We start from the raw sequence: 18,233 nt of genomic DNA on the forward strand, positions 1-18,233 counted from the left end.
TCCACCACAGCAGCCTCTGTGTGGGATAGATGCAGTGCACTGTAGTATAAAGCACTCTGTCAGGAAGCTGGACTCTCCAAACCAGCAGTCATCGTCTAACATCTGCCTTCTTCAGCTGTAACCGTGTGTTTCTCTTGTAAACTTGGCTCTGATCATATGTGCTGTAATATTCCAGCTTTGCTTCCCGATCGTGCTGCACAGTCTGCACATGCTGGCCGGCTCCCCCAAGCTGAGAGCAGTGGGACTGCGCCTCATGACCGCTCTGTGGAAAAAACAGGTTTGCAATAATAACGCATTACTATAAATGTCATATTCATGTGTTCAAAGCTTCTGTTTGTCTTTGATTGTGTGCTGCTTTGGTCATGTCTGTAAGGACCGGGTCTACCCAGAGCTGCAGCGTCTAATGAGCCAGCAGGACAGCAGGGTGGTGCTGGGGAGGGACGCCCAGTGGGAGCAGATCCTGGCCAGGGCCGCCTGTGTCAGGGACATCTGCAGAGAGAGGTGGGTCCTCCCATACTTACAGAAACAGTGGGCACTTCCTACATTCACTGGTTCATTCATTCAGTGGACTTTGCATGCACAGTGCAGACAGTGTGAGCTTCCAACACCAGGATTCTTCATCTTCCCTTCTAATGAGTAATAATCACTGACTGGACTCTTCATAGATGTTTCTGCTCAGCAAGCTGATGAAAGTTCAGAAAAATAGAAATATTTGTTTTTTCAGTCACATCAACTTTGCTTGTTAAGATAAATGAATGCACTTTGTAGCTTTGCAGTGAATGAAGCCTCAGCTCGACGCTCCACTGAGTCCCTGTTTCTCCAAAAATCAGCAGGAGTCCAGTTTTAAATATTTCCGTACAAATGTCCAGAGCAGCTACACGTGCCTGAATCCAGAAGGATCAAAGTCTTACAAAGTTCAGTTCAAACAGAGAGACTGAGAGGCAGCTAACTTCCTGTCTCTGCCAGACTATCAAAATAAAAGCATACATTTGAAGCAAAAGAAATCCAACTATGTCAGTCTGTAAGCACTGTTTCCCATATAATACAACTCTAAGCAAGTGAGCCATAACTTTATACTTTTAACCTTTAACCCAAAAACTATGTTGATCATATAAACTCCACAAACTGCAGCATTAGTGAAAACCTGGGAAACCCTCTTGATGGATGCTACAGTACAAATTTAGCAAATCATTGAGCTGTTTCTTGTTTTCACAAATGCTTACGTTTGCTTTTATTGTAAAACATTTGCAGCCATAAGAGTTTGCAATGATAAGAAGCTGTGTTTGGCATTTACTTACTTACACGTGTCCTGGCACTTTTAATGCTTTTTTCTTAAATAAAAATGGTAACAAAATTAGAAGAAACACATTTCCCACTTTGTTCACGCTGATGTGTGTGTTAACCAGGCCTTACCAGCATGCAGGGGACATGGTGGCTAAACCTCCTTAGGAAACTCAACTCCTTTGGAGTCAGCACACCCATCATGATGACTTTTTACTACATCTTCCTGGAAAGCATCATGACCTTCTCCATCAGCTGCTGGTCCCACTCCCTCAGCCTTCATACAGGAACAGACTGCAGCATCAGTGTGCTCTAAAATCATTGGCCTGCCTGTCAGAACTCTGGCAGGTTTTCATCAACAGGCCCTTAGACAGGCAGCCAAAATCATCAACGACCCCTCTCACATTCTTCACCCTGCATTTCAATGTCTCCCCTCTGGGCGACGCCTCCGCTGCATTTCCTGCAGGACTGAGAGGAGGAGGAGCGCCACCTTTGTCCCCAAAGCAGCTCTGCTTTTTAACTCCAGCTGATAAGAACATTTCCCACAGAAACATAAACTACTCTCTTATACTACCAACACTTTACTCACTTTTAGTCACTTACAGTTATTTATTCACCTTCAGTCACTTTAATTTTAAAACTGTGTAATTTTAAAACTGTATATTCTGTGTATTTATTATCTCACTTTTATTGTGCTGATCTTCAACGTCATGCTGCTCTGTTGTATGTTAATTGGCCCTTGGGGATAAATAAAGTCTCTCTGATTCTAGTCTTGTTTTTTTTATATTGGTAGTTTGATAGGTTTCGTATTTGTTTTCTTTTACATCATATTAAAATGTATAAATATATAGATTTAAATATATTTGTGTATTCATGTCTGGATTGTGTTTGGTTTTCTTTTATTTATTTCTGCAGTGGTTGTTGTGTATTACTATTTAGATTGTCTTTTTTCCATTATTGTAATTGTGTATAAAGTTTGATTTGAATGAAAGTTACACTCAAATGCTTTCAGTGTTGCTGTGTTGAGTGTTTTCATGTTTAATGTTTGTATGGAAGACACAGAAAGACATTCGGCTAAAGAAATCTGTGCTAGAGTGACTTTAAAAAAAAAAATAAATAAACAGAATGTAAATAATGATGTTTAGTGTTTGAGATGGAAGCTGTTTCTACAGGATCCTGATGGACACTCAAAGGTTTATAAAATGTTCTCATTAGTTGTTTGCAGCAGAATATCAACCGATGTGAACCAAAACAACAAAAGTGTGTGAGACTACAGATTCTAGAATCAGAACTGCTGATTTCATTACTGTGAACTTTTAAAGGCAGGTTTTGTATCTGAGAGCAGGGACACTTGCTGTGTTCAGTGTGACTCGTCTCTGCAGAAGGTCAGGGCTCTGATAGTTGCAGTTAGCGGGTGACTTACTGGGCAGGTGGATCCTGAGTGTCTGTGGGAGTCAGGGTTCATTATGGTCCTGGTTGCTACTGGAAATAAAGAAACAAAAGGAGGGTGTGTTGTTCAGGAAGTACAGACTGTAGCTCAGCAGGTAGAATTACTAACTGGAAGGTTGGAGGTTTGATCCCTGGCTGCTCCAGTCTGCACGCCACGGTATCCTTGGGCAAGATGTGGAACCCCGACTTCCTCTCCGATGCATCCATCATAGTGTCATTGTTAGAAAAAGAAGTGCTTGTGTGAATGAAGCACGCTGTATAAAATGCTTTGACTGCTCATACAGAAAAGCAGCTCATAAGAACTGGTTCATTTTCCAGATAATTCCACTATTAAGACAACAGACATTTGGGAGGCTTTCTCTGAGAGTAACACTGAAAGTCTTGCTGCTCCTCCACAAAATGAACTTCAGATTAAAGACACAGCTCAGCTAAACACAACTCAAACTAATCTACACTATTTTTCTTTATTACGCAGCGTTTTTATAACTATTTCCAGAAGTTTCTAAAGATGAAAACAGAATTAAATCCAGCCTGATGCGTTTCTGAGGTTCCTGACTCTGACCGTCCCTCAAACGCCTCTCTGGGCGTTTCCTTCCGTCGCTTTCGTGAATGTTGTGGCGCAGTTGATCGTCTCCATGTTAAGGTAACGTTAGCAGTCTGTACTGTTTTCCTGGCTGACATCAGCTGTGTGCAGCTTAGTTTCAGCATAAATCTGCTTCGTTTTATGTGAGCTCAGAGTCTGGGAACGAGACAGAAACAGTTGATGATCAGCAGCTGAACTCGATGTTACTGTGGATCCACTGACTGATGTCTGTAGGCAGCTTCTCCTGCCTCCATCAGTCTGTTATGGAAGCCCGTTTCCGACACAAAAAAGGATCCATTCTCGAAATGTCGAGTTAGTTCTGCCAATCAGTAATCCAGCTACAATGCGCACTCAAACCTGCATCGCAACAAATCGGCGCTTTCGAGAGTACGTTAGCTGATATTAACGCCATGTGATTCAGCTGATAACAGAAGGATTTCATCATTTGTGAAGCCACACAGACAATAATCAGCGACTTGTGCGTTTATGACTGGCTGTAATTCTGGTATCTTAGCTGTAGCATTTGTAGCTGAGGGCTTCAGCTTCCGGGTAACAAGGAAATTACGTCATTCACGTAAATTACTGATTGACAGCACTAACTCTTAATTTTGAGTTAGTTTTTTCAAAATTCCAAGTTAATAAGTTGAAATTACGAGAAAATAAGTCGAAATTTCGAGTTCTGGATCCTTTTTTAGTGACGGAAACGGGCTTCCAGTGTGTGGATGTTGTTTAACTGCTGACAGTGAGACAGGGCTGTCCTAAGAGTCGCTGCCAACACTTCATCTATAAAATGCATTTCTCTGCTCGTTCGCTATAGTCTGCTGTCGTATTTGTATGCAGGTTATTTTCAGTTTAACTGGTGATGTTCATTCGTGTATTGTAGGTGAATGCGTTGATGATTGATCATAAATTAGTAAACTGGCCGTTTTTGCTCAATAATTCCTGTTTCATGTTCAAACCATCAGACAGAAACTCTGCGTTTGTTTTTATGTTCTTCAGCCTGTTGTTCTTGAGGTCATTTGTGATGCGTTCAATGACCCTCCACATGCTCTGAGGCTCATTTGAAGAGAAACAGAACTTCATCTTTAGAGCATAAGTGGGTTTTTGCCCTCTTTATGCCCGCGGTCAGGCTCTGTTTATTGTAGTATAACACTCATAGGACACAGTGACCCGCTGCACACACACTGCACACACACTGCACACACACTGCACACACACTGCACACAATGACAGCTGCAGAGTTTGTGTCTGATGTATTAAGTATGAAACACTGTTGGGTTAAAATCTGGTCAGAATGAATCCAGGTGCAGGTGTGTCAGTTTAGGACCACTGGACTAACATCCAAGTGCTCACAATATAAAGTGTATTCTGTAGTAACATCCTGGTGTTGCAGCAACAGTCCCACATGGAAACGTCAACACTCAAACTCAAAATCTCTTTTTGTCAACAATAAAATGACAGCAGACCAATTTGAACAAAGTTGGTGAAAAGCTTCAGAAATTAGTAAAATATTAAAAAGTGTCTTGATGTTCAATCATCCAGTAAATCCCCAAAGAGTTGATTCTGTTCATCTGGATGTTTTCAGCAGCATGGATCAGTGTGAGGACAGAGAGGAGGGAGTCCCTCCCTCTAAAAGCACTCTGTGTGGGGAACATGAGAGCCAGACCAAAGCTCAGAGGTGAGATGACCATCTCTAACTGTCCATGACTCTTCTCCATGTCACAGCTCAGCACTCACATCACTGCTCCATCATTATTCACACTCATACCTCTGTGTGTGTTGTTTTAAAGCCCAGAGCTGTGGGGCGTACCAGGCTCAGCTGGACATAACCCTGAAACTAATCCAGAGCCTGGACCTGAACCCAGCTGTGTTTCCTTAAAGAGCAACGTGTCGAAGGATTTTCTTATAGACTTTAAAGGCTGTTCTTCTGCTGCTGAGAGGTAATTAGGGCTGGGTATCGTCACTGATTTCTAGAATCGATTCAATTCCGATTCACAAGGTCCCGAATCGATTCGATCCACGATTCGATTTAATTCGATTCGATTAGATTTAAATCTGGGAAATTTTGACAGTCAGAAATATTATAATTCAGATCAGTACATTTACATATTTTTGTATCTATAAAAAGGAAGCTGACACTCGCAAGACTTTATCCAAGGTGTGAGCATCACAGCAGATGCCTTTGTGTCAAAGTAGCTGAAGATAAAACACAGAAAAACATGTAGGTGATTTTCCTGGCCTGGGATTTTATAAAAATATTCTGCAGTACATCAAAAACGAAAGAAAACCATTAATTAATGAACATTACCTCTGACATTACAGCGGTTTTATTAGAGACACGGCTAAACATTATGCATTTTGAATAATTTTAAAAAGTTTAAATTTGTTCAGTATTGAACAGCAGAAATGAGGTTTTCTTTTCGGAAGAATGTAAAAGGGAAAAAAACAGCGGCCGACAGCGCTGTAAGCAACAGTAGACTTGTAACAATTCGCTTGCTTGTAACAAGCAAGCGAATAATGAAGAAAGGGAAACTGTTCGAGAGAGAGAGAGAAAGAGAGAGGGGGAGAGAGAGAGGGAGAGAGAGAGAGCTGCGCATTGCAATGGAAGCAAAACAGTAAAAGAGTGAATTCATGACGATGTTTATGTGAAGCGTTTGGATCTTCTTTTGCTGCTGGTTTGGTCAATATTGTTTGGAGAGAGATCAAACTAACAGCTTTAGAATCAGCGCTTAAAGGGCGTGAAAACAAAGCGCCGACCCGGATCAGCGAGCTGTCGGCTTTCAGCCCCGACTGTGAGAAAGGCGACATCTAACTGATTCTGATCCGCGGGTCGCGCTGTGTGTTTAAGTCTATGTGCAGAATCCGTGTTCCTGCTCTCATTTACTGTTTGGTGGTTCTTGAAATTTTGTGAGATGTCACCAGAGATTCTGGCATATCGGACAAAATAAATTTATATTAAAAAATCGATTCAGGATTTTAATGAATCGATTTTACGTTATCCAAGCCAGAATCGATTTTAATCGATGAATCGATTATAAAAACCCACCCCTAGAGGTAATGTGTGTCTAGATGTTGTTCCTGACTCTGTATTTTTGAATAAATCCTCATGTTTAATATCAGCTCAGCTCTTTTTCACACACATTTCTATGTTGGTATGTGAAGCGGTGTGTGTTGGAGTGTTTCCACAAACACAGCAGTCAGAGTGGAAAGAGTGGATGTTGTAGGAGGTGTTTGTGTAGTGAAGAGGCTGAGTGTCTGTAGGACTCCAGCTGCTCCAGCAGGTGTCTCCTTTGTGCTTTGCTTCAAACACAGTGTAGGGAGGAGCTTCCACTCAGGTGTTTCAGGTGTTGCTGGATGGAGGAGGGCAAATAGTTTTTCCCTTCAGTGACACTTCAGCAGCTCAATGTTCTGGGAGATGTTTGTCTTTATGAAGGTTTATGGATTCTTGTTCTTACTTTGGTTAAACTGAGCAATACATTTTCCATCTAACATTTAAAGTAAATTTCCAGGTGAATAAAAGATCTGCAGCTGCAGCCTCTGTATTGTATGATGCTGCAGAATGCTGTGGTAGCTGTTTGGTTCCGGGTGCCTCTCACTCTGTACAAAGTCGAAGTCTTTTCTTCACAGCTGAAACTGAGACTTACTAGGATCATTATTAAGCTGCGATTGAAGCTGTTGTCCTGTGAGCCGCCTATCACGCAAGCTGTTAACTCTCAGAAAATTGTTCTCTGATTCAGTTGTGTCTTTGGGCCTGCCAGATCTCTTCCTGTCACAGTTTGTTTCTGAGTCTTTGATGGTGAAGGCCCACCAGAGGCTCAGTCAAACTGGCGATAGCTGTGTCCCAATTCAGGGGCTGCACACTTCGGAGTACTCCGAAGAGCGAGAAGGGCGGAAGTCCGAGACTTGCAAAATGATCTAACTTCCATCGCACTGCTCAGGTTGCCTAGCAACCGTGACACTAACAGCTAGAAACATTTCATACAGAATTATTTGACAGAAATGAAGGAAAAAAATGTTTTTTTATCAGATGTTTTGATTTGTTGAGTATCTGAGGCTGAGACCAAGGGACTGTAAAAACATGATTGTTGGGCTATATTTCTATATCCAACTTTATTTTTAAGCTTAGCTAGTACAGAGCTTTCCAAAGTTTGGGGCCCTCTGGGGGGGCGCAGAGCCATTGCGGGGGGGGGGGGGGGGGGGGGGGGGGGGACACGGTATGAAAAGGAAAAAAAAAAGAAAGAATGCTTGGATGCTGCTAGCATAATTGACAAAAAAACGCAAAGGGAGAGATGAAGCATCCAAACCAACTTCCTTCCAAGCCAAAGACTAGGAAATATGGTGAAGCATATCTTCCCTTTGGCTTCACCTGCACAAGTGCCAATGTAGGTCTCCCCTGCAGAATTGGTTTTCCCTGCGTCAGGAGCAGCACTGGGCTCTCCAAATCACGGACAAACTGTCCCACATTCTTGCTTTTTATTTCACAAACACTTGTTGTAATGACTAACTACTCCTGACATTTTGGAGATATTAGCTCTTTATACAGTGAAGTTACAGTGGGATCCAAATAACATCAGGCTGATCCTGCCACGATTTGTTCCCCCTGTCTAAATCACGGACAAACAGGATCCCACAGCTGTTTATGTTTTTAAACCCATTTTGCACAGAGAGGCATTTTTTGACAAATGTATTGACAGCAATGTTGAATATTATTACACAGGAAAAAAACAACTACACATAAAATAATCACACGATGACGCCTATACCTTTCTAAATAGTGGGACATTAACTGTGTGTGTGTATGTAAGTGTGTAAAACCTGCAGATAGAGACGATGAATTGAGGTGATGAATTGTGAAGTTACAATTCTTTTCTGAAAAAGCATTTTTATTTTTGTATATAAATAAATGTTGATGTTGTGCTATAGGATTGTATGTTTCAATTTTACTTATAATGTGCCAAATCACTACAACAGGCGGCTCAAGGCGATGCCGTCCAGAGTAAGGATCTTGTTAGCCACAGTGTTTCTAAGATTTTTACGCCCCGTTACAATAACCTCAGTTCTATCTGAACTTAGAAGCAGAAAATTAAAGCTCATTATGTGTCTAAGACATCCCGGCAGTTTAACCAATAAAAGCGGGTATCTTATGCATAGCAGTGAAAATGTATGCTATGTCTTCTAAAGCGCGTATGATGTAAACAGAACTGGTCTTTGCACAGAAGCCTGTGGAGCTTCATAATTAACCTCAGTGTGTGAAGAGGACTCTCCATTTAATAATAGCTGTAATAAAATGTTCTGGCCAACGGTGTTAAACGCTGCACTTGGGTCTAGCAGGGAAGATTTCAACTTTTCAATATGAATGAAGGCTGAAAACTGATTAGATTAATGTCTGATGATCTTTTCTGTGCTTCTTCAAGTTTGTAACACCGAACATATTAAAGGATGATATAAGGTTCACAGGAAGAGTTTAATTAGACACACGTTTACTATTTTCTTTATACTCTTTCTTTCTTGACATGTTTAATATGCTTACTATCAGAGGAGAAAATGACCCTTGTGTAGTTTAAAAACGTTTTATTTAATCAAACTGTAATGTTGTTGAACTCTGACGGACGTGTCTTTTAATCTTGTCAACAAATCCTTAATCACCTAATTCCGTCATTTATCATCTAGTAAAATGTTCCCTCTGCTTCTGTTGCACATCTCCCTGGACACTCTCTGCTTCACCAGCCCTGTGCAGGTGGTCCAACCCCTGCCTGCCTCCTTAAACTGGGGTGTTTAAATCTCTTTACCTCTGTTGTGAACTTCACACAAAGTTTGTGGTAACAAAATCAAAACTGACGAGGATCTCGTTTGAAAAAAAACCCACACACAGTCACGAGACAAAATAAAAACAGACTACTCAAAGCAAAAGCAGAGCCCTCACAGCTGGTAGTACAAAAACACAGTGACAACATGCGTATTGGATACCCTCAGTGCCAGAAGCAAAAATATGAAAATGGTGGGATCACCAAGAATATCCTAAAAGTGGCATTGAGGTGGGTGTTACAGTGAAAAAAACAAAAAGCAGCCAAATTTTCATCTGAAAATGTTGAATTTTAGTAAAAACAATGCTCTGTAGTTTGATACTGTCGTTACAGACAAAGCAGATGTTTAAAGCCTTTGAACGCTCATTTGAAATGCACTCATTCTCCTTATCAGCTGGAAACATTAAAGCCGTAAAATGACTTTTTCGAACGGATAAAAACTATTGAACAGCAGCAATGATGAGCCTGTTCCAAAATTTGAATGTACATGTGTTGAAGGTGCGGGTCTTGTTGAATTATTAAACATACTTTCTTTAATTTTTCGAGCCACAAAAACAACAACTTTTAATTTTCTTCTGCTTGAGTCTCGGCCTCGGGTAGCTCTACTTATCATTGCTCAGTCAGTTGTCTGTTTGTGCTACTTTTTCAAGGAGTAGTGGATTATTGGTTATTATTATTGGTTATTATTGGGTGACTTTATGTGTTTAGCTACTTAAGTGGAAGTACTGTGGATAGTTTTACCTTACATACATAGATCTACCAGTGCAGCTTCTGAGGTAACTGTTTACAAAATGTTATAATCTATTCAAAGGTTCTTTGCAATTTTACATTGATAAACATTATCCTTAACACATTTGGCCCACGTAAAGTACTATGGCCATCACACGGTCATTTAGAATTGTTTAAATAACTCGCGTCTTAAGTCCTTCCATCAAACAGAAAATAAAAAAAAAAAGTCGCATGGTTCACTTTATATTTCTAACATTTTGTGATATAAAGTCGTTCATAACAAACTGAAAGGCTGGGAGTTTAAAATGCAAACCGATGGAAGCAGAAGTAGAAGACTATAATGTCACAGAGCACACGGTGTCTATTATTGTGTAGACAATTATAAATAAGAGCTTAATAAAGATGCTTAATTTCTTAAGAAATAAACAGGTGGAGGGATCTTTATCAAAAGTGGATGTTGCATCTGTGGCTAAACCCCTGTACCCAACAACTTTAAAAATCTACTGTGTGTGAGGCTGTGTAAGTAAAGCTTGCCCTTCACACCCGCGTGTAACAAACCATTTGTTGGGGGTTGTGGATTTGACACCTCAGCATTGTGAAAGTGGGGAAACATGTTTCTGGCTGTGCATAAGATTTCTGCTTACAACTTAGAATCTCAGTTCTAAATGAAATTCAGATGTTTTTTTTAAGTATGGCTAATGTATTATTTGACTTCTAAGGCACACACACACACACACACACACACACACACACACACACACACACACACACACACACACACACACACACGAACAACAACAACACCAACACAGAGAAGAAGAAGAGGGGGTCGTTTTACTACACATCATAAAAACGCAATCATTCATCTTCCAACTGTATCTTTCTGTTCTGTCTTTAGAATCATTGGTTGTTTACTGAGCCGTACTTTGGGAGTCATACTGTTGTGATACTGGGGAGAAAAGGGTAAGGTTTGATAGACTAAACCCTTACACACATAACTTGAAAAACCTAAAGAGTGTGTGAGACTGCTAGCTGTGTTGTTCAGCATTAAACTCATCTACAAATGTGTTAGTAAAGAGCGACTTGTACTTCTGTCCCATTAAGCAGTGGTTTAACAAATTTCACTGCAAACTATAAAAGGAATCTGGATTTATATAGAACATAGTAGTGATGGATTAAATGCAGGAAACACTAGTATAAGGTGTCTATGGAACAAATCTCCTTCAGCGTTCAAAATGACCAAAGTGAGGCCTACAGGCGTTTCTCTCAGTTGGTTGTGTTCAGGGAAAAAGCAGCTAAATACACTGAGACTGCTCCACATTGTTAGTGAGTTAACTCTGGATATCTGTAGGTTTGTCAAACTTGGAGTGAACAAAAGCAGAAAAACAGTAAAAGATGCAGACAGTGAAAGTCTGGTTTATTTCATGAACACAATGAAACATTTTACAGTCCACAGAGCAAAGTAGCATACATGATAAATAGATACACATAACACGGTCAGTGAGAAGTAAAACTCATCGTCTTACCACATGTTATATTCTGTAAACTTAAAATAAACCACAGAAATTAGAGTTTAGTGTTTTAAAGTCATTATTAAAAACATGAGTCAACATTACTGAAGTGACACTTTAACAATGCTTCATATCACCGTGTTTATGATGATAAAACATGTTCTCTCATTAGTAGTTGTCTGCGCTGTCACATGCCATGAAAATGTCCTGAGCCTGGGTTCCTCTTCAATTATCATTGATCATTAATAGGACGCACAAAAGATTTGTTGCATTATCCCCATAAACAACACGCTTTTATAGAAATCAGTGTGACACAAATATTTAGATTCTTGCTTCACAATGTGCACGAACTCAAATCTTTAGCTTCATATTTATAAAGTATCGCAAAGAAATGTATACTTGTATACATTTATACATTTATAGTTGTGTGAGCTACACATCTTGTAAAAAACTGATTGGTAATGCGTTTGAGAAAAGCTCCTGCTGTGACCTTCCTTCTGTGAGGGCACACACACACACACACACACACACACACACACACACACACACGCGCGCGCGCACTCACAGAGAGAGAGAGAGAGAGGGGGATCATTAATACAAAGGATTGAAGCCGTTTTTGGATTTTCACTTGTTGGCTTTAATATGAACAGTCACATAAAATTCATTCCAGTTTTTTTTTCTTGCCTTTGCTTCAATTAAGATGTTTCTTTAAATCTACAACAGCTTCCTTTTCAAAAAAGTTTACTGACATAGTAAGGAAGTAGCTAGGGACCTCAGTAAGTATGAGCAACAATAGCTTAGGGACAGTTTCTACAATAAAGAGGATTTCATCATCTGCTGTTCGTCAAAAAGTGCCGTATTAAAAACAATTCAGCAGACCCTCAGAGTGCGGATACAAACTGTTTTCAGCTATAGAGGTAGAGGTACGCTTCATGTACTTATCAACATACAGTTTAGCGGAGTGGATTAGAGTGCATTGGTGCTTGGGCCTCTTTTATTTAGCACGGTTATACCATTGTGAATTTAGCTATATAAATATGCTCAAGAGTCTATCATATGTTTGACATGCAACTAAAAATTCGAAAATATATATTTTTTAAATCAGTAACTTTGCAAATTTAGAGGAAATGTTTTCGGACAACATATGTGTCACGTTTTAAACAGGTTTTGAATAATTAGCACTGACATACAGACATTTATGCACTGGGTATAACAGACATGCTTACCTTGTGAAAGGCCCTCGGATTTCTTGGAGCAGAGAAACACTCTGTATTGTTGCTTTTCTCTATTGTATAAGCAGCGCCCGAGTGTCAGAAACGCTCTGTGCGGGTAGCAAAGTCGGCTCCAACGCACATTCAAGTGAAAAAATAAAAAGTTAAAACGATATACCTTGCGGCAGTTGTGAAGTGCTGAGGAAAATACTGTGTGTCTGATGGGGTGTTTTTATATAGGTGGGGCTACTTTCAGTTGACCTCTGAGATATAGAGATAAAAGAGTGTGATGTAAGGAAGAAAGGTGGAAAGCCTTTGGAGACTCTGTTGGTCATGGTTTCTGCTGGCCTCTGACATGATAAGACTAGTTGCATTAAAGCCATTAACTGTTTGTGTATATACACCTTTGGGCTGGGATACTCTTGATAAGGAGCATCTTTTGTTTGCTTCATACCTTTTTACAGACTTTTGGGAGCCTAACTGTTACAGAGTGTGGGAATATGACTGTTGCAGCGTGTGGGAATTAACTGTTTGTGAGAAAACACCTTTGGGCTGGGATGCTCTTGATAAGGAGCCTCTTTTGTTTGCTTCATGACTTCTTTTGCAGACTGTTGGGAGCCTAACTGTTACAGAGTGTGGGAATATGTGTTTTTTAGAAGTATCACAGCTTATTTCTAAAAGAAATACATGTTGTTTGCGGTGCTCTATTTAAAACTATTGGCCTGTGAAACTTTTAGAAACGTGAAATGCCCCTAAAGTAGTTAAATCATCTATGTGTAATCAGCGAGTCTAACTGTTGCAGACTAGTAGATAATTATAAGACTAGTTGCATTAAAGCCACATTGAGGTTGATACAGCGCTAGTGTGAATATGTACTTTTAGAAGTATCACAGTTTATTTCTAAAGGGATACATGTTGTTTGTGGTGCTCTATTAAAAAAACTACTAGCCTGTGAAACTATTAGAAAAGTGAAATCTTCCTAAACTAGCTAAATTAAATGCTGTGTGGGAATACACGGTTTTTAGAAATATCACTGTTTATTTCTAAAGGGATACCTGTTATTTGCTCCTAAATAGCACTGAAGAAAATGCAAAAGGCTCCTAACTAGTTAAAATACCCCTAAAGTAGTTAAATTAAATCACCTATGTCTAAATAACAGAACTCTGAGACCTATACAATCCTTTAAAAAGAGTTTAATTAAAACACATAATGGTTTCATTAAATAATACTCTATTAAACACATGTGAACTCATATGACCCCTGGACACACACGCACGTGCAAAAAGTCCGTTCTCGCGCACGCGCACGCGCACATGGACGCGGCGGGGGATAGGGAGGGGGGAAAATGCCCTCGGGGTGTGGGGGGGCAAAGAGAGGTACAGCTATATTACTACTAACATTGACCCCACTTTCCTGAATAAACTTCATTTTTTCTTGTCGCGGACCTTATCAAACCCACAGAAAATACCAAATACCAAATTACATCAAATAACACACAAAAAAACCCCACTCATTCACCCATCAGGCTCCTGGCTGGCTCGCCACGTGTAACGCAAAGTTATTTTAAGGACTAGTTTATGTCAATGGATGAATTTACTGACTGACGCGCAGAAGAAATAGTTCTTTATGGAGCCTAGATGGTGTGAATGATGAGACCAAAGACTGCAATGTCTTGTACCAAAAATATATTGAATAAATAGGGGAAAGGGGAAATGGAACAAAATAATTAATACAACACACAACGTAAATGTCCACAATTAAATAATAAATCAATGCTGTGATTTTTCTGTGCAAGAGTCCTTTTGCTAAGAGTCCTTTTTTGGTCCTTTTCTTTTTAAAGTTCACTTTTAAGGTATTCCTCCTTAGGGTCTCATCATTCACACCATCTAGGCTCCATAAAGAACTATTTCTTCTGCGCGTCAGTCAGTAAATTCATCCATTGACATAAACTAGTCCTTAAAATAACTTTGCGTTACACAACACTGAAAGAACATCATCCATAAATATTGAGTAATAACTGGACTCTCATACAGCGAGACTCAAATGCCTTTAAACATCAGCTTATCCTGCTGATCCAAGTCCAACACTGAGTTTGTAAAAACATGTTTGTCAATCATTTTGTTTGGTTTCTGAGGAAAATGATTCAATAACTTGCTGCTAATACACAACATTTCATCATATTTCCTCATAACCCTCTTTTGTCTGACCATTTGATCCCATTTGAATTTGCAATAAAGGATCCACAGAGTTTGGTGACAATAATGACAGTAGATGTTTGTGTGAAAGTGCTGGAAGCAAATGAGTGTGTGATGTTCTTTCAGTGTTGCACTTTGTAGACGCTCCCTGAACACTGGTCTCACAGCCAGCTGCACATAGAGACCAGTGTTGTTAGTCCAGGTCAGAAGATGACTTGTTGGAATGAAAATGAGCTTGTAGTTTGTCTGCTTTAATAATGTGACTGGAAAAAGGTGTTGGACTTCAAATATGTCCATTTCTTTCACACTTCACCTTTAAAAGTGAAGCCTTGTGGTTCCTGGAAGGAAAAACACGACTTTTTCAAGTCTTTGTCCTGTTTTTATGATAAATGTACGACTTTAATGTGAAACATTCAGAGTTGTTTCTCTTGTTGTGTTTGTTTGAAGCTGCTTCCTGTTGGCTTCAGCTGTTTGGAGTTTCCATTTTCTAAACTTCTACATTCTGAACCTTCTTCAGCTCTGAACAGATGATGAAACACTGAATGATTTCAAGCTCACACTTTGTCTAATAAACTTACATCTTTCATTCTTTATACAGATTGTGGGGCTGTGGTTTGTCAGAGATCAGCTGTGATTATCTGGCAGCAGCGCTGAAGTCCAACCCCTCCCATCTGAGACAGCTGGACCTGAGTGACAACAACAAGCTGCAGGATTCAGGAGTGAAGCATCTGTGTGGTTTCCTGGAGAGTCCAGGATGTGGACTTGAAACTCTGAGGTCAGTCAGCATGTTTTAGTTGTGCTGAGATGAATATGATGTGAAAGTTGTGCTGACACTAAACTGCAGACATCAGGCTGATATTATACTGATCCACACTGAGGATCTTCAGAATCAGAATCAGAATCAGAATCAGAATCAGAATGGGTTTATTGCCAGATGTTGAGGTTTACAACATTAGGAAATTGCTGCGGTGCTTCAGTGCAAACAATAAGAATTAAAGTGCTATGTAGAAAGAAAGATATGTGCATGAGATATACATGTGATATATACATGAGAATAAGAATTATGAGTGCTACGTAGAAAGATATATACATGAGTGCAGGTGGTGATCAGTGCCAGACATGAAATGATGCAGTGACACAGCGTAGGGTCATGTGTTAGTGGCGGGGACAGTCATGTGGTTATTGTTCATGTGTCCAACAGCAGAGGGGAAGAAACTGTTCTTGTGGCGAGAGGTTCTGGTGCGAATGGACCGGAGCCTCCTGCCTGAGGGGAGCAGGTCAAACAGACTGTGTCCAGGGTGAGAAGGGTCAGCTGAGATCCGGGCTGCACGCCGCAGTGTCCTGGAGGTGTACAGGTCCTGCAGAGATGGGAGTCTGCAGCCAATCACCTTCTCTTCATGGTAAAGTCTGTTTTCTTCTTCTCTGGTTTAGTCCATTGACTGCAGCAGAACAATGTTCACATTTCAAACAGTGAGACTCAACGTATGGCCGCGGCCCACACGCGGCCTGCCCACCTTTCCTGATTCAGAGAGAGGGGACCCTGATTAACTGTGTAGTGTTCTTCCTCACAGTTCTAAGTATCAGACACAACAATGAATAATCCACAGCTGACTGTCTTTAGCAGGTCAAAGGTCACGGCACACAGCAGACAGTGGGAAATATTATAATTCTGATCATTTATCAGCACATATCCATATGTATAAAAACAAAGCTGACACTGTGAGACTTGATCAGAGGTGTGATCATCACAGCAGAAGCCTTTGTGTCAAAGTCACTGAGGATCAAACAGAAACACATGAAGCAGATTTTCCTCTTCTGGCTTTTTATAGCAGATAACCTTCAAAATATTCTGCAGTCCATCAAAAACTGAAGCAAACCATGAATCAACATGTGAACATGAGCTGATGCTGCTGAAGGGAAGCAAAGTTACAGAGGTTTGATTACAGACACAGCTGAGAGTTTGTAATCTGTCATCATTTTAAAAGGTTTACATTTCTTCAGTATTGAACAGCAGAAATGAGGCTTTGTTTTGGGAGGCCGACAGCAGTGAACACAACAGCAGACTGGTGCGTAATAAGCAGTGAATAATGCAGGAAACAGATTTTTGAAGGTAAACTGTTCTTGAAGTACACTGAGAGAGAGAGAGAGCTGTGCAGGAAGTAAACGTCAAAGTCAGAGAGAATTCATGACGATGTTCATCAAACGTAAAGCGTAGTTTGGATCTTCTTCTGCTGCTGGTTCTGTCATGATCCTGGGTCCTTTTGACCCAGCGTTTTGTGTTTTCTCTTCGCGATTTTGGTTCTGTTCTTCCTCTGGTTAGTGTTTACTCTGTTCTGCCCGTGTGTTCCTGTATCTAGTCCGCGTTTCTTAGTTTGTGTCCTTTCATGTGTAAGTTCCTGTTTTATTGTGAAGGTCTGTGTCTTATGTGAGTGTTTTCAGTTTGCCTCCCTTGTCTCGTCATGTTAATTACTCCCAGCTGTGTCCCCACCTGTATGTAATCCCCCTGTGTTCTCTGAGTGTATTTAAGTTGTGTCTTCTGTCATAGTAGTTGCTGGTTCGTCTGTGTTGTTTCTCCTCGGTCTCCCTGTATGTATTTCCCCGGACCTCCCTGCACCGTCATTCCTGGTTTGTGTTGTTAGTTTACCCAGTTTAGGTTTCGGTTTCATGTTCACACCCCGTTGCTGTTTGTACCCACTGCTGTAATTAAACACTCACCTGCACCAGAGCTGCCGCCTTTTGGGTCCTTACTACAAATCCACACGGCTTGCCCCGCAAACCGTGACAGAACGAACCAGCCACCATGGACCCAGCGGCAGTAAATCCGTCCGAGGAGCTCCAGGACGACATCACATACAATGTGGAGATCCTTCTCAGCCTATGGCTGGAACATCCCCCGGAAGAGCTTCGCCGCGCAGCAGAAGACCGGCTGCAACGGCTCTTTTCCGGCCTGCCATGGCTATTGGACTCGCTTCCTCCGACCATGCAGGCTTTTCTCCGGCTCACACCGCACCTTCTCTCAGCCACTCCTGCCTCGCTGCCCGACTCGCCGGATGTGATCTTGCCCCGCCACCTGCGGCCGCTTCGGCGTCGCCTGGTCCGGCTTCATCCGAGTCTTCGTCTTCGTCCTCGTCTGGTCCGGCTTCATCCGAGTCTTCGTCCTCGTCTGGTCCAGCTTCATCCGAGTCTTCGTCCTCGCCTGGTCCGGCTTCAGCCTGTGCTTCGCCTGGTCCAGCCTCATCAGAGCCTTCGGCCTCGCCAGGCCCAGCCTCATCAGAGTCTTCGGCCTCGCCAGGCCCAGCCTCATCAGAGCCTTCGGCCTCGCCAGGCCCAGCCTCATCAGAGCCTTCGGCCTCGCCTGGCCCAGCCTCCGTGTCTTCAGCCTCGCCTGGCCCAGCCTCCGCCTGTGCTTCGCCTGGTCCGTCTGTTCCTGCTTTGTCATCGCCTGGTCCGGCCCTGTCATCGCCTGGTCC

The 18,233-nt window shown here is 41.3% G+C and overlaps 2 protein-coding genes across 2 annotated transcripts in view; both read left to right on the top strand.

Annotated features, from left to right (window-relative positions):
- The window catches only part of LOC309702569 (uncharacterized protein), a 1,256,944-nt gene that overhangs the window by 1,217,379 nt on the left and 21,332 nt on the right, over window positions 1-18,233 (top strand). Inside the window, 1 exon segment of the mRNA XM_082527162.1 lies at window positions 15,362-15,538. Coding sequence (XP_082383288.1) covers window positions 15,362-15,538 — 177 coding nt within the window.
- Window positions 100-1,491, top strand: LOC309702628 (focadhesin-like). The gene is made up of 3 exons (XM_082527264.1): window positions 100-277; window positions 374-501; window positions 1,407-1,491. The coding sequence occupies exons 1-3, from the start codon at window positions 209-211 to the stop codon at window positions 1,447-1,449; spliced, it is 240 nt and encodes a 79-aa protein (XP_082383390.1). The 5' UTR covers window positions 100-208; the 3' UTR covers window positions 1,450-1,491.

The sequence above is a fragment of the Aulonocara stuartgranti genome (assembly GCF_965226115.1).
Source record: "Aulonocara stuartgranti genome assembly, chromosome: 3".
NCBI classification, from domain to species: Eukaryota; Metazoa; Chordata; class Actinopteri; order Cichliformes; family Cichlidae; genus Aulonocara; species Aulonocara stuartgranti.